Below are 16,488 nucleotides of genomic sequence, written 5' to 3'. Positions count from 1 at the left end.
GCATTTCAGAAATTACATTTACTGTACTTCAGAGATTACACTCAGATTTGCCACTACTGTATAAGAAAGTTCGTAGTGTTTTGAAAACATGCACAAAATCTGAGAGTATACAACAACAAATATTTATTTATATTGTTATGTTATGTGCATTTGTGTATGCCGAGAATTTTCTATTGTCTTCTACATGCATGCATGGGATTTCACCAACAGAATTGATGACAACTTTAAATTTGAAATAAACAAGAGCACATTGCCTGTTATTGTAAATAATAACCATTTTATTAAACCTGAATTGCTGGATCATTTACATACAAAGCAATTGGGATTTGTTTCATACTAGAAACTTGTCTGCATCTGAGAAACTGCCCCCGCAACTCCCTGTATAGCTTATCACTCACTTGTGACTCTGAAGTACATGGCCGCTATAAAATTGGTCAATCAGGGATGATGACGTCACACTCATTTGTAATATCGTGGCACATTAAGTATATCATTGTTAGAATCACTTGGCTACATCTATTGCGATGCCCTTTCTGTGATATTCATCTGTCTTCAAAGCTGATAGCATGAACTTTGCAACATCTTCCCTACCCATTTTTCCATAACCACCTTGAGTGAACTGTCTTTCTTCAACCAGTATCTTTTGACCTGACAAATGATAATAAATACCAAATTATCGATTATATATAGTTTAAATTGGACAGTTGTTTACAGAAATAACTGAAAGCCAGAGTCTGCAAATACTGTGAGTGATTCATTCTCATGTTATCATGTCCACTGCTGTTTCACGTAACCATGGTATTTTGAATAGTAGACAAGATGGAGATCGAAACATTATTTGGGGAGGTCAAAAGACGGGCTCTCTCGCTTTAAACGACTATTTGTGAATACAGTTGACTGTAACACAAATCCCCTGTTACATGACGGTCCTTTGTAGAGGCTTCACATCTCCTGAGTGATCTTATAATTTACAACACAGTAACTGTATCTGTTGATGGAACTTCTGTAGTGCTAACAGTTTCCAAGTGATCTTATAATTTACAACACAGTAACTGTACCCGTTGATGGAACTTCTGTAGTGCTAACAGTTTCCAAGTGATCTTATAATTTACAACACAGTAACTGTACCTGTTGATGGAACTTCTGTAGTGCTAACAGTTTCCAAGTGATCTTATAATTTACAACACAGTAACTGTACCTGTTGATGGAACTCTATAGTGCTAACAGTTTCCAAGTGATCTTATAATTTACAACACAGTAACTGTACCCGTTGATGAAACTTCTGTAGTGCTAACAGTTTCCAAGTGATCGTATAATTTACAACACAGTAACTGTACCCGTTGATGAAACTTCTGTAGTGCTAACAGTTTCCAAGTGATCGTATAATTTACAACACAGTAACTGTACCTGTTGATGGAACTCTGTAGTGCTAACAGTTTCCAAGTGATCTTATAATTTACAACACAGTAACTGTACCCGTTGATGAAACTTCTGTAGTGCTAACAGTTTCCAAGTGATCGTATAATTTACAACACAGTAACTGTACCCGTTGATGAAACTTCTGTAGTGCTAACAGTTTCCAAGTGATCGTATAATTTACAACACAGTAACTGTACCTGTTGATGGAACTCTGTAGTGCTAACAGTTTCCAAGTGATCTTATAATTTACAACACAGTAACTGTACCCGTTGATGAAACTTCTGTAGTGCTAACAGTTTCCAAGTGATCGTATAATTTACAACACAGTAACTGTACCCGTTGATGAAACTTCTGTAGTGCTAACAGTTTCCAAGTGATCGTATAATTTACAACACAGTAACTGTACCTGTTGATGGAACTTCTATAGTGCTAACAGTTTCCAAGTGATCGTATAATTTACAACACAGTAACTGTACCTGTTGATGGAACTCTGTAGTGCTAACAGTTTCCAAGTGATCTTATAATTTACAACACAGTAACTGTACCTGTTGATGGAACTTCTGTAGTGCTAACAGTTTCCAAGTGATCTTATAATTTACAACACAGTAACTGTACCCGTTGATGAAACTTCTGTAGTGCTAACAGTTTCCAAGTGATCGTATAATTTACAACACAGTAACTGTACCTGTTGATGGAACTCTGTAGTGCTAACAGTTTCCAAGTGATCTTATAATTTACAACACAGTAACTGTACCCGTTGATGAAACTTCTGTAGTGCTAACAGTTTCCAAGTGATCGTATAATTTACAACACAGTAACTGTACCCGTTGATGAAACTTCTGTAGTGCTAACAGTTTCCAAGTGATCGTATAATTTACAACACAGTAACTGTACCTGTTGATGGAACTCTGTAGTGCTAACAGTTTCCAAGTGATCTTATAATTTACAACACAGTAACTGTACCCGTTGATGAAACTTCTGTAGTGCTAACAGTTTCCAAGTGATCGTATAATTTACAACACAGTAACTGTACCTGTTGATGGAACTCTGTAGTGCTAACAGTTTCCAAGTGATCGTATAATTTACAACACAGTAACTGTACCCGTTGATGAAACTTCTGTAGTGCTAACAGTTTCCAAGTGATCGTATAATTTACAACACAGTAACTGTACCTGTTGATGGAACTTCTGTAGTGCTAACAGTTTCCAAGTGATCTTATAATTTACAACACAGTAACTGTACCTGTTGATGGAACTTCTGTAGTGCTAACAGTTTCCAAGTGATCTTATAATTTACAACACAGTAACTGTACCTGTTGATGAAACTTCTGTAGTGCTAACAGTTTCCAAGTGATCGTATAATTTACAACACAGTAACTGTACCTGTTGATGGAACTCTGTAGTGCTAACAGTTTCCAAGTGATCTTATAATTTACAACACAGTAACTGTACCTGTTGATGGAACTTCTGTAGTGCTAACAGTTTCCATGTGATCTTATAATTTACAACACAGTAACTGTACCTGTTGATGGAACTTCTGTAGTGCTAACAGTTTCCAAGTGATCTTATAATTTACAACACAGTAACTGTACCTGTTGATGGAACTTCTGTTAACTGTGGAGGTCTAATAATCGTATAATTTATGTCAAGACACTCTTCACTCATTAAATATTTTTCCATTTCTTCCAAACTGGCTAGAGGGTTTCGAATAAACAGTGGTTTTATTATCCACTCAATAAACCAAGGACCAGGGTCATTCCGATTATCTGTCAAAATAAAAGTTAGTGATTAGTCTATAATCAATAGCGCTAGATCTTTTTCGGTTCACTGCGAAATTCGCATTACATGTATATTGGAGCTAGAATCTAACAAGCAGACTGTCGTCTGAGATAGCTCCGCTGTTAGCAATGCACATTTCAATTAGGAACTGAAGATATCATTAGAAAATGAACAATATGTATAGTATCAATGCTATGGGACTTGCTGTTTTCAACAAGAAGTCGAATATATCATTTTTACCAAAAATGACAAATATTCACCAAAATTAGAGAAATAAAGAGACATTGCAAAATGAACAAATCTGAGAGAAGTCCACATGTAGTACTCATATATGTAATATCAAAGCAATTGGACTTGCGTTTTTTAACAAGAAGTCAAAAATATTCACCAAAATTAGAGAATTGAAGATATCATCACAAAATGAACAAATCTGAGAGAAGTCCACATGTAGTACTCATATATGTAATATCAAAGCAATTGGACTTGCGTTTTTTAATAAGAAGTCAAAAATATCACTTTTTACCAAAAATGACAAAAATATTCACCAAAATTAGAGAATTGAAGATATCATCACAAAATGAACAAATCTGAGAGAAATCCACATGTAGTACTCATATATGTAATATCAAAGCAATTGGACTTGCGGTTTTTAACAAAAAGTCAAAAATATCACTTTTTACCAAAAATGACAAAAATATTCACCAAAATTAGAGAATTAAAGATATCATGTATATTGGCTGTATTTTTACGCTTAATAATATGCTATACATTTTGATGATGTAAGACTATTTCAATGCCATATTAACTCTGAAAGATTGGCATATGACATTAATCTAATAAAACAAGCAGCCAGCTTCTCGGCTGAGATAGCTCCGCTGTTAGCAATGCACATTTCAATTAAAGAACTGAAGATATCATTGGAAAATGAACAAATCTGAGAGAGGTCTATCTGAGGAACCTATACATATAATATCAAAACAATCAGACTTGTGGTTCTTAAGAAGAAGTCGAAAATATCACTTTTTACCAAAAATGAAAAAATATTCATCAAAAGTAGAGAATTTAAGATATCATCACAAAATGATCAAATCTGAGAGAGGTCGACATGTAGTATCTACATATAAACAAAGCAATCGAACTTGTGGTTTTCAACAAGAAGTTCACTTATCACTTTTTACCTAATATTCATCAAAATTAGAAAATTGAAGATATCATCACGAAACGAACAACCAAGAGGTCTGCCCAAGGTACATACATGTACCGAACCCGCCAATTCACATAGTTCATACCCACATAGACCCCGGTCAGTCAAAATGACTATTTTGAACTGTACGCATTAATCAGTTATTCTGCCAATGACGGAGAGATAGAATTTAGGTTAGGGGAAGCCCTATGACCCCAAGATTCTTTTCTCTTACGTCACACGGCAAATGTGATATCCCAGAGTTCAATGCGTTTTGTACCATCCAATATACACTTTATCTCCGCACGAGGGCGCAATTTCAAATTGAAAGAAAAACTAGCATACACGCTATTACCATTCTATGACCTCAATTTACCCACCAGCCTCATTCCCAACTTGATACTGGAATTCTCATTTTTTTGATGTATTTAAAGTTTTTTACCCGGATCGTTTTAACCATTTCAATAAATAGTTATAGACTATAATTGATTATGCGAAATTACTGCATTTTTGGTGGTTTTTGGCCTACTCCTCTCACTGTTATGTTAGAATTACCGCGAGAGTGCCTCCTATGGATTGTCAACATGGCGGCTCACAAAGTTACGTTCGGTAAGTCCTTTTTTTTACGTTTTACACACAAAAAAAGCAATTTTTAGAAAATAACGTTCGATTTCTTCAATTGTTGGCGCCTTTTTTGTTGCAAAAATGCTGGTCGTGAAAATGAAAAACGTAATTTTGTTGGGGATTTCGAGAGCTTTACAACGATATGTAGATCGACCATATACACGTTATGTCCCTCATAGGAGTAGTGAATAAAGTGTCATAATGTATTTTGTCATTAATTTGCATACCATATATTCACTATTGAGATAATATATACACTATTGAGTTACTATGGGTACAGGGATAAAATGAACATTTTCCATGTATCTGTTTTTGATACCAATGCATTTCATTCGTTTCTCGCAATATTATTTTCTGACATATTATTCATAATAAATTATGTAGTATTAAAGTGAGAATATACTAAATATAGTTAATAACAAATGATTTTCAAAAAAAATGTGCCACGCCCCCTCCACTTGCCCCATTTCTCCAGTAAACGTGACACACATTGATGTGTCTGAAGTTGAAGAATTAATACCTAGAAAATAGTGTCATTACAAATTTGACAATTTAGGCTGACTTTAGAATAGTTTTACCAAGTGTAAATAATAATTTATTTTTATGACAGATTTTTTATATTAAATATTGAGATTAGTTTAATAACAAATGATTTTCAAAGAAAATGTGCCAGGCCCCCTCCACATGCCCCATTTTTTACAGTCAAAGACTTCATAGAAAATAGTGTCATTACAAATTTGACAATTTAGACTGACTTTGGAATAGTTTTACCAAGTGTAAATAATAATTTATTATTATGACAGATTTTTGATATTAAATATTGAGATTAGTAATGCATCTTGTGTTTTGTTTCAGATCTTTTGTGCTGAACTTACCATGGACAGTTTGCATGTGACGAGTGATACCTGGCTTGATTTTATATACAACATGGAGATGTGATGCACATAGTGTGCATTTGTATTCCTTGTGTGTGCCAAATAAAATTTCAAAATGTGATTCAGCAGAATCCAACAAATTCACTTCAATGTGTTCAGTGTATTTAATTTCAAATGCTAGTGAAGCTGCTTCAAGTTTCTTATCAAGTTTGTTAAGATCATCCTTTTTAGTAACTTGAAGTAACTTTGCTGAATGATTTGCTTCATTAATTTCAACCTTGGTATCAAATTGGTCGACCAGTTTCGTTTCATATTGCTTCACATCATGTTTTTGATCTTCAGATAACTTTGCAAACTTTTGTATAAATTCCAGTTGTTGGTCGATCTTTTGAGCCTCGTTGAAGAGCTTGTCAATTAGTTTACCCACGTTTCTCAATTTAGCATGAAGGTGATCCATAGTGTATTCATTTATGGGGTCATACTTTATAAGAGGATGATTACTCTGACCATTACTTTTTTCTTCTGCCCATGAATTCATATCCGCAAAAGTGATAGACATATCCCATTCATGATTTGGATTGTGACATATATGAACTGTAGCCAAACATAAATTGCAGAAAAAACTGGTATTCTTTCTCTGCAAGACCAAACTTTTCATCTCGTTCCAGTTTTCTACAGTATTTCATCCCCTTTATACCATGTTGGGCAAATTTTTCAGTGCATGCCAGAACAGAAAGAATATCAACTTCTATCAGTGCATCACTCTCTGGGGCATTTATAATGGCAAATGGAATGCGGCTTGCATCAGAAGACTGGATTTGGAATTCTCCATACTTCATTACCATTATATTTTATCAAACGTATAGCACCACTGATGGCAAATACTTTGAAATTTTGGGACACTCCCTTGAAATCTTGGAAAGTGTGGCCACCCTCACCTACAACTATTTCTAACTTCTGTCTCTCATTTTCATCATCAAGGTCATAATCCAATTTCTTTTCAGTCAATATGTTGAGGACACTTCTCCAAACCAGGCCTTCAATATCATGAACAAACCAGCCCTTTTTATTTTGAGAGGCAGTTTCTGACACCATAGTGTGGAACCGATTCAAATTATTTCACAAAGTGGTTAATTTGAGAATTCTTGAAACATTTTCTTGTGTTCTCAGAGATTTCTCTAAACCATCATTGTCAGATTCAGATAGACCGCCCCCTAGATGGATAAATATGTGTTCTGCTTCAGAATCATTCCATAATTTAGTGTCACTTGTAGTCTGATCTAATTTCTGGGAAGATGGTGCTGCTAATAAAGCCAATTTAACAGAAGGAGGCAGAATATCTGATGTAATGGCTTCCTTGAAAAATGATACAGATAATACTGATTTGGCAAATGTTTTATCTTTATTTAATCGTAATTGCCAAAGGGCACTCTCATCAAATCCAGACAACTTTTCACCTACTGCCTGGTGCTGATTTAAGATTTTACTGATGTAGGCTCGACTCCCAGTGGCTTTCTTAGAAATTGCTGATCTTTTCGTGCTAAATAGAACTGCAAGAGAGACTTCCAAATATTTCTTTGAATCATCCCATTCGTGATCCTTTAAATTTTCCAGCAAATTTCTCACCACTTGTCTTACTTGAGATGGCCCTTTTTGAATGATCAAATCGGAAAGTTGCCCTATTTCATTAGCAACGAGCGATCTCGCCTTCATCAGCTTAAATCTGTGAAAAGCACGGCTGGCAATAGAGCTTGCAGTCATTCCCATAACGAACAAATCATTCGACGCGATAGCATAAAATCGCCTACAAACCATTCGAAGTGAGCACATCGTTTTAACTTTCTCGAACTGTGAACTATAGTCATCACTGTCATTAAAAAAGCAACAAAACCCGAATATTCGAGTCAAAATCTCGGAAGAAAGATCAGAAAGCGAACAACCTTGTGTGCCGACGGACAACATCGGCGATCGAGTGAGCAGTTGAAGCCAATTTCCCACGTAATTTTGCGGCTAAACTTGCCTGCTTGACTCTTTTGGATACTCTTAGCATGATTGTGTAGGAATACGTCCAGAAAATGTGATATTGGTACAATAAATCGCACGATAAGCACATGGAAGGCTAACCCGGAAACAACTCAAGCGCTAAAAACTGTTTTTGCGCAGAACGTTGCCAGAATTTCAGTTCTGCGCATAGCAATATGCGTTGGTACAGAACGTGTTGAATTCTGGGTAAAACCTCGTACCGTGCGTCGCGAACCACGTGACCAAGCCCATATGGCGGCATCATTACGGCTAGATATCCACTCTGGTTCCTTTCTCTCCGCATCGAGGACTTAGACCAAAGCTACGGAAAGAGTGGGGTGGTTGGGGGGACCCGGAGTCTATGGCGGGTTTTCTGAGCAAACAGAAAAATTATGAAAGTCTCTTCCCAGTCCAGGATGAAAACACTCAACAATAATCACTCAACACCCTAGTTAAGACCCAAAAAGGGTGGTGTCTTACCTTGCCTGTGCTGTCCCGGAGCAGGAGGCCAAATGGCTGCTGCAGTGACAGGGTTCGGTGTGCCTGAGAAAGCTAGCCCCAAACCCAATTCCGGGGGTAGTAGGCTTTAGTAGACCAAAAAAGTTTTGCACAAGGGCATAGGTCAGGTAGCGAAACCTGGGAAATTTCAGGGAGTGCTGTTGGTATAGAAATCTGTCTGCAAAAATGCTGAGACTGACTTATCGCCTATGTGCAGGGACCCTCGAGGTCGTTCAGGCTGGGTCAGCAAACCAAGTCTGACACGCTACGACGAGACCCAATCTGAAGAGACCCTCCTCAATGGATTGGGTGTCTCTTAGGTAGTAGTTGATAAAGACGTTCTGTGTTCTCCAGAAGCCTGCCCTCAGTGTGTGTTCGAGGGGGACGCCTGACGCTAGCACTAGTGAGTTAGCAATCGCACAGACCTCATGCGCTTGTACTTGGTGTCTCTGCAAGCTCTGTGTAGAGGAAGTTAAAGTATTATAGACCTCTAATATAGTCGCAGTAATCCACCTGGTGATGGAAGTTGGGGAGGCCGGCCTATCCTGTCTGCCTGGGCCGTAACACAGAGACATGTGCTTGGCACCCCACCTGAATCCTTAGTACAGTTTTGGTAGCAACTCCGTGCGTGAACCGGGCAGAGAAGCAATTCCAAGTGATCCTCCGGGCCGACACTATTTGATAGCCGGGGAGTGATGATCGGTTGATTGTTGGCGAGAAAGCCGATTTGTGTCTTTAGCACAACTTGATCGTCCATAAAGGTGGTCCACCCGTCTGAGAAAGACAGTGCGCCTAATTCTGACCGACACCTACCTGAGGCAAGGGCCAGTAGAAAGACTATTTTCCACATCAAAAGTTTGAGTGGAGCTGAACAGAGAGGCTCAAAGGCCAGTCTGCTAAGAGCGGACAACATAAACTGACAAATCCCAGTTGGGCGGTTCTCTTGTACGGGGTCTCGGTGTCTGGAAAGCAGTAAATTGCCCCCTAATAATAGAACAATCGGCTAGTCTTGTTCCCGAAATGTTCTCAATTGTGGGGGACAAGGCCTCCTGAAGCCAACGATCGCTGCATAGGACAAACCCACTTCATCAAACAGGTGGACAAAGCAGTCTGCTACCTGGCCAATAGAGGGATGGTATGGATCAATCTCCCTTCTGCTACACCAATCAGTGTATGCTCGCAACCTAGAAATGTAGGCCGTGTTAGTTGAATCCCTGTTCGCCCTGGCCAGGACGTTGGCAGCCCGCTCAGATAAAGATTTTGTATGTGCGGGTCTACTGAGAGCCTCTATGTGTGTAAGTGATACCCTCTGGGCTGGTTGGTAGTGCGACGTCCGGTTAGGACAGCAGGTCCGGTAAGCCCAGAAGCATTACTGGTGTTTTGACTAGCATTTCCACAGAAGTGGAAACTAGGTCTTGGTTGGCCAATTGGGTGTGACTAATTACAATATGCAGGTGTGCACCTGTTGAAGTTTTCTCCAGTGCCCGGTGAACTAGCGGGAAGAAAGGAAAGGCGTACACAACTAAGTGGGTCCACGGGGTTAGCAAAGCGACCCTGGCCCAGACTCCTGGAGTCGGCAAGGAGTGCTATGTACGTTGTGAACTTGGCATTTCAGGGTACAGCAAACTGGTCTATCTTTGGGCCGTCCCACAGCCGAAACAGCCTGGAGGCTACCCACTGGGGTATCAGCCACTCAGTGTTCTGGAGACGTAGCCACCCTGAAAGGGCATCTGCTAGACTGTTCCTCACCCCTGGAAGGTGGTGTACGGTTAGCTCCATATTGGATTCCAGGTACCAAAGAAGAATTTGCTCCACTAGGACAGACGACAATGGAGACCACCGCTGCGTTGCCTGTGCGGAGCAGAACTCTGTGGTCTGTGGACTCTGTGCTAAGTGCACTGCTTTTAGTTCGAGCCGGTGTATATGGTGGTCCCGAAACTAATACGGGGGGCCATATCCTTGGGCTTGTTCGTCCAATAGGTGTGCTCCCCAACCTTGGGGGAGGCATCCGTTACCAGAGTCATACGTGCGGTGAGTGGTTCCAAAAGCGCCTCCTGTCCGAGGTTGGCCAGTGATGACCACCAGGACAGGGCTTCCTTCACTTGGTCCGAGATCAAAACCCACCTATCTAGTTCCCATAGGAGAGCTTGGGTTATAACAACAAGCGTTGTACCAGGCGGCTGCGTAGTGTGACCTTAGGAACCACCCTTCGAACCGAGGTCATCATTCCGATGATCCGCATAGTTCTCTGAGGGACACTGAGGGAACGCTAACTAGGCATTCGGCTAGGCTGCTTAGCGCTATGGAACATGCTTGAAATAGCTACATCAAGCCTACCTCTGTGTCGAACTCCATGCCCAGGAACACCAACTGTGCATTGGGTCAAGATGGGACTTGTAGATTTACTAACAAGCCCACCTGGTGAAGTAAATCCTGTGTTAGCCTGACGTGTTTGGCTAATAACCCCTTGTCTGGGCCGTGTAGTAACCAGTCGTCTAGGTACGGATTGAGGTGTACCGACATTTGGTGAAGCAGCAGCACTACCTGTTTCATCACTCTGGTGAACACGTAGGGCGCTGTGCATAACCCGAATGAGGGGCACCCAAAATTCAAATACTTGGCCCAGCTGGGCAATTCAAAGGAGATGGCAACTTGCTGGGTGCATCGGTATGTGCAGGTAGGTCCCGTTAAGTCTAGTGGGGCTAGCCAGTCGAAACGGTGGATGGAGAGAAGACGCTGAATGGCGGAAACGATCAAGGAGCACATACTGATTCAGTCTGCCTAGGACCAAAACTGGACACCCGCCATCTGTAGATTTGGTACTACGAACACATTTAGGTAGAAGCCGGCTGATCTTTCCTGTGTATGGCGCCCTTTTCCAACAAACTGCTACTTCCTGTCTGATTAGGGAAGGGAGACACTGACGGGGGGAGATGGGGATTACAGCGGTATCCTGTAACAGAATGTCACCACCTGGAAAGGTCCAGGGTTGGTCACCCGCTGTCTCCAAGCCGGACTACACCAGCGCAATCTGTGTACAACAGGGATATGTGGCCATGGGTTCAGCAGTTACGAGGGGTGGGTGCTCTCTTCTCCCATGAGGTGAGTTTCCCCAAGTCCTAAAGTAGTCACTAAGTTGTACCCTGGCCAGTCGTCGAACACATGCCTGTCCCCTCGGTCGCAGAGGTAAGCGTCAAACATGCTTCCCCCGCTGCCGGGGTGGATGACCGCCCGAGGAGGGTGAGGAGCCACCACCTGGCCCTTTCCTCCCTGGGGGGCGTGTCGCTACTCTTCCCTCCTGTGGAAGGGTATGAGCGCTTGCTGGCTAGCGGACGATGCCCTAGGTCATTGTGTTTTCTGTGCTTGGGGTGCCCTCTGCTTACCCTTGGCAGGGCCAACTGGCTAGCGAATTCGATCTGAACCCTCTGGTTCAATGCACTCCAAAGCTCCAAGACTGTACCCACCATTCCCCGAACAAAGAGTGTGGAAGATGTCCAGTCTGCGTCACTGAGGTGGAGACGTACCCCCTGACTCAGTTTGACGGCGAAAACACACGTGTCTAGGGAAGAAGCGTTGGGATCCGGTTGGGGGTGTTTTGGTCTCATCCCACACTTTGGGGTCTGATCCAGAAACCACACTGACCGGGTAGCGTTTGGTCCAACGTAAAGTGTTGCATAAGATTTTACCCCACCTGGGGGCACCTTAAGTGTTACCTTCTCCGCGGCTGACCAACGTCCATCAACACCATTTGCGCGCCCTGCCCCCCACTCCACACTCGGACGGATAGGGAGAGACGTGCTGACGAAGTTGCTTTTGATCCCAATGCCCGGGATCCCATAAGCGTTGAAGCAACCGTAAGTGGTCGCCTTATGATCAAGGGTGGGAGTATTTACATCGTATCACTAGGATTGATGATACTCTGTATCACCCCAAAGGCATGGCTCACAGAGTCGTTACAGATGGAAGACTCTGAGGGGCTGTCCGAGGTACCGGCTGTATCTGACGTGAGCAAACTGCCTGCTTTCCACTTTAAATAGGTGAGAGAGAGCGTGGTCAACTGTGCGTCTCATGTCAGGGTAGGTTCCCTCTGGGAACGCCCGGTGGTCGGTGGAGAAGGGAGTAAAAACCCACAGCGGAGACCGGACACAAGGATAAATTCGTTACTGTCGTACCATTACCGCGCGACGAACCCTGGCTGGTTGAAAGTAGGGGGATGCAAAGTGTGCCCTGCCCCAAAAGCCCTGCCCCGAGATCGGAGTCTTGGCTGCCAGCACCCCCGTTGGCATTCAGTGCCCAAGGCCCCAGAGGAGACCCGGTACAACTAACCTGAGCCTCGGCCTCACCCAAATCAGTGGGAGAGCCGCAGCTGGGAACAGGGGGTTCCCCGGAAGAGACGTGTTTGAATGCAAACGATGCTTTCGTGTTTGTTCCACCGGGGGCCGCAGTGGAGACAGCTCGCTTCGACTGAGTCTGATCTACCCGGCCTGCCAGGGACGCAATTTGCCCTGACAGTCCTTCAACCAAAGCCCTCAACCAACTCGGAGGAAAACCCCGTGCCGTGCGAGAAAGGATCCCATAGGAGGAAAGACCTCCAGGCGCACAGCCTCGCTGTAGCCGGTAAAATTGGGTAAACCACCGCCTGAAAACACAGACTGTGAGGATGCCCTCCGATCAGCGGGGGGGAGACTGAAAAAATATTGGTACCTTCACCGTTGGGCCTCCTTAACAGATTTTTACGCGCGACCTTGCTGTGAAAATACGAGCGACGCAGTCAGTCTCAGCAATTTTGATGGCTCTGGAAAAATATCTCAGGCCTCACAACTCCAGTGAAAAACACACGCCTTCAAAGCAAAAACCCTGAACCCCGCACACGGCGAAAAGCATATTGGATGCAGGTTCTATGCTGGTAAATTCTGAATATAACCACTGCACAGTCGACTCGAAAACAAGGAGACCAAAAAAACGGCAGCAAGTCCTGGTGCTGTCAATACATCTATTCAATTCTAAATACGTAGATCAAGCATACAATGAAGACGACATGCATGAAGAAAGCGAATTACAGTAGGAAAAGGTGACGTAATGAAATCAACAAGTGATTAAGCTACGACGCCCAGGTTTTATTGCTTTGTTGTGAAAAATGCTACACACAAAGGGGAAAACGACACACGAGGGTAAAAATGACAAAGAAAACTTATCCTACCAGCTACAATGTCGGATGCCGCGCCAGTGACAACAGCCCAAGCTAGAAACCCGGACAGGAAAAATCAAGTGATCCAGGCAGAGCTCGCTAGACTTCATCTCCACTTGAGGCGGAGAAAAAGCAGAGTGGATATCCAGCCGTAATGGTGCCGCCATATGGGCTCGGCCACGTGGTTTGTGACGAAAGGGAAAAGAACCTTGGGGTCATGGGGCTTCCCATGACCTAGATTCTATCCCTCCGTAACCGGCAGAATCGCTGATTATATAATGCCTACAGTTCAAAATAGTCATTTTGACTGACCGGAGTCCATGGCGGGTAATTGAACGTAGTGAATTTGTAAATTTCAAGAAGAAGTCAAGAAAGTAAAAAACTGCCACAGATGATGAACACTGGACGACGGACAATCACTCATACATCATGATTAAGCTCCGCTCGGCAAAGTCGACAGCAGAGCTAAAAAAAGAAATTTTAAGTTCAAAAATATATGATTAGATTTTTGCGGCAGACGTTCGGTCAGTACCTATCATGCAATTCGCGAGATTATGCAGTGAATGAAAAATCACCTGTTTCAGGAATTATTTTAGTAGTATTTTGGTAGTAATATTTAGCATCTGGTAGTGTACACAACCTGATGGATCATGTTAAATAAACAATGGAAAATTTAGTGTAACTTCTCATGTAATTAATCTAAGTCATCGAGTATGATTTGGGGTTTTTTCAATCTGACATGCAACATGAATAATGTACCACATCACTGCCATATCAGCAGTGATATTTTACACTGAACGACACAACTGAGAAATTACATGACAACTTGTACTGTACAGTTAAATAATAATATTTTATGAAGTTAAACTCTCAAAACAAACATCTGGACATTGTTAAGCCATTTTAAAATCTGGAAGCCATTGTGCAGCACACATTCTTATTGTGGGGGATAACAATGTATCAAGCATATGTTTTGAGATTGAAAACGAGGCAGCACGTCGACTGTGGGCATGTTTTTGGGAATTTATACTAGTATTTGACTTACAAGTAGTGCACCAGGAAGACATCGGCATAAATCGGGAGACACCAGCTTTTCTCATTGCGGATAAAATTATCTTACACGAGTCTAGAAAAAATGTTGATTTACTCAACGTGAGACTAGCTAGGCAAGATACTACGGCATCCGAACCAGTGAAGTGTGGAACCATGGACTCTTCAGAGAATATATCTGCTGTCACTATCTGTGGAATAGTCATTATGTTATTAGCAAATTAGAGAATTATTATCGTAATAATAATTTATGCCAATAGTTACAGTCATTGTGCAGCACATTCTATGTAAATAAAAAAAGCATTTAACACATGTTGTACACATCACATGGGACCCATAACTAAAAAGACGCAGTGTGACGACCGTGGTGCCATTGGTCATCGGTGTATGTTCAAAAGAAAGAGTACATAGTGAATATTCATGGATTGAGTAAATTTTAGTAATTCTTGATTTTTTTAAAATATGAAAAAATAAACATGGTACATTTTAAGGGTCGGCCATTTTGTAATGAAGGATGCAGTTTTAACAAATGCTAGCTGTTCCAGAGCCATATCTTGATATACCATACTTCAAATGTGCGTACATCGAACATCAAATTGAACATATGTACTTGCATTTAAGTCGTGATCCGATACAAAATGGCCAAATGAAAGTCATTTTAAGGCTAAAATGCATATACATGTACGTGGGCATTTATGTCATATTTTTTCATATGTTTCTAAACTGACTGGCGCCAGTTTGAATCTATCTGTAATACGAGACAGTGCGAATGTCAGAATAAATACTAAAGACACAAATATCATATGCAGACTATGAAAGGAAAAAATCAGCACAATTGAATCCAGTTTGAATCATGTCTGTATAAAGCAACCATTTCAAGCATTTGTCAAAGCACAGGTATTTATTGATGGATTTGGTTTAAATATGTTGCATAACAAACAGATTTGTCTCAGCTGTTAAATTCTCAGCCAGCTCGCTAGACCCAACCGTGGCATATTTTATGATGAATTTCTCTACCAATAAAAATGAATCTGCAAAATCTATTACAGTAGAATACTTTATTTTCACTTGGAATTTATTTTCGTTAAAGGGAAGATTCTGTGAAAATAAAATCCAGCGAATATACTTTTTTTCCTATATTTCACATTAAACTCATCAAAAATCAGTGAAAATAAATTCCATACAAAACGCCCAAAAAGCCTTTTCAGCGAAAATTAATTCCAGCGAAAATAAAGTATTCCACAGTAATTTTGCGTCCAAGATAGGTTTTTTGCAAATTTTTAAAATGAATTATCGACACTGTCAGTCTACCCGATATTGTCATAAAATGACACGCTCTTTATACTTGGTTTGCGAACAATTCATGTCATGTATAACCTCATCAGAGTAAATTACAATGAACTGGGGTTGTAACGATCAAAACACAAACTTAAACAGAATTATGCCTGGGAGAGGTCATTGACCTGATGTGCATTGAGATCAGATTATTTTATCGTGCGCAAATGTGCGTGTAATGATTGAATTATGAAAATAGTACTTCTAATACCTGGCGATTGAGTTAAAAAGCTTGATCTAAAGATGACAAACACTGTGAAGAAAGGAAACTGGCATTGAAAAAGTGACAGTGATGTTGTTTATCGACACGACAGTACATACCTGTAAATTTTCATGTTGCACGGTAAGTTTAGAGGGGTTCCTGACAACGGCAACAACATGGTGACCCTGATCAAGTGCTTGTCGAACAAATGGGATACCAGTGCGACCAGTCGCTCCGAGCACGGCTATTTTCATGGCAATTGTGTATTACTAGTGCGTGAAACCGTCTCTTGCAATGGCGACCAAGGTCAGCAT

General features: G+C 41.3%; 1 protein-coding gene and 1 long non-coding RNA gene across 2 annotated transcripts; one reads left to right on the top strand and one right to left on the bottom strand.

The window, feature by feature from the left end:
• Window positions 1–257: 257 nt before the first annotated feature.
• Window positions 258–16,484, bottom strand: LOC100374912 (flavin reductase (NADPH)-like). The gene is made up of 4 exons (XM_085505094.1): window positions 16,294–16,484; window positions 14,633–14,828; window positions 3,011–3,184; window positions 258–648 (listed from the first exon to the last, which is right to left on the bottom strand). Exons 1-4 carry the CDS (start codon window positions 16,426–16,428, stop codon window positions 503–505), a joined length of 651 nt encoding a protein of 216 aa, XP_085361220.1. The 5' UTR covers window positions 16,429–16,484; the 3' UTR covers window positions 258–502.
• Window positions 4,755–6,023, top strand: LOC146736612 (uncharacterized). The gene is made up of 2 exons (XR_014930862.1): window positions 4,755–4,989; window positions 5,860–6,023. It is a non-coding gene; the product is annotated as an uncharacterized LOC146736612 (long non-coding RNA).
• Window positions 16,485–16,488: the final 4 nt, after the last annotated feature.

This window comes from Saccoglossus kowalevskii, chromosome 11, assembly GCF_978046115.1.
Source record: "Saccoglossus kowalevskii chromosome 11, keSacKowa6.1, whole genome shotgun sequence".
Lineage (NCBI taxonomy): Eukaryota > Metazoa > Hemichordata > Enteropneusta > Harrimaniidae > Saccoglossus > Saccoglossus kowalevskii.
The sequence above is the reverse complement of the archived record's forward strand: the minus strand, read 5'-3'. Positions and strand labels throughout refer to the sequence as shown.

Bases quoted from the DNA above. Each gene is read 5' to 3' on its own strand.
- LOC100374912 (XM_085505094.1), bottom strand. From the start codon at position 16,428: ATGAAAATAGCCGTGCTCGGAGCGACTGGTCGCACTGGTATCCCATTT. The intron at 14,829-16,293 runs GTATGTACTGTC...ACTATTCCACAG, and splicing joins TGCAACATGAAAATTTACAG to ATAGTGACAGCAGATATATT. The intron at 649-3,010 runs GTACAGTTACTG...ATCATTTGTCAG, and splicing joins AACAGAAGTTCCATCAACAG to GTCAAAAGATACTGGTTGAA.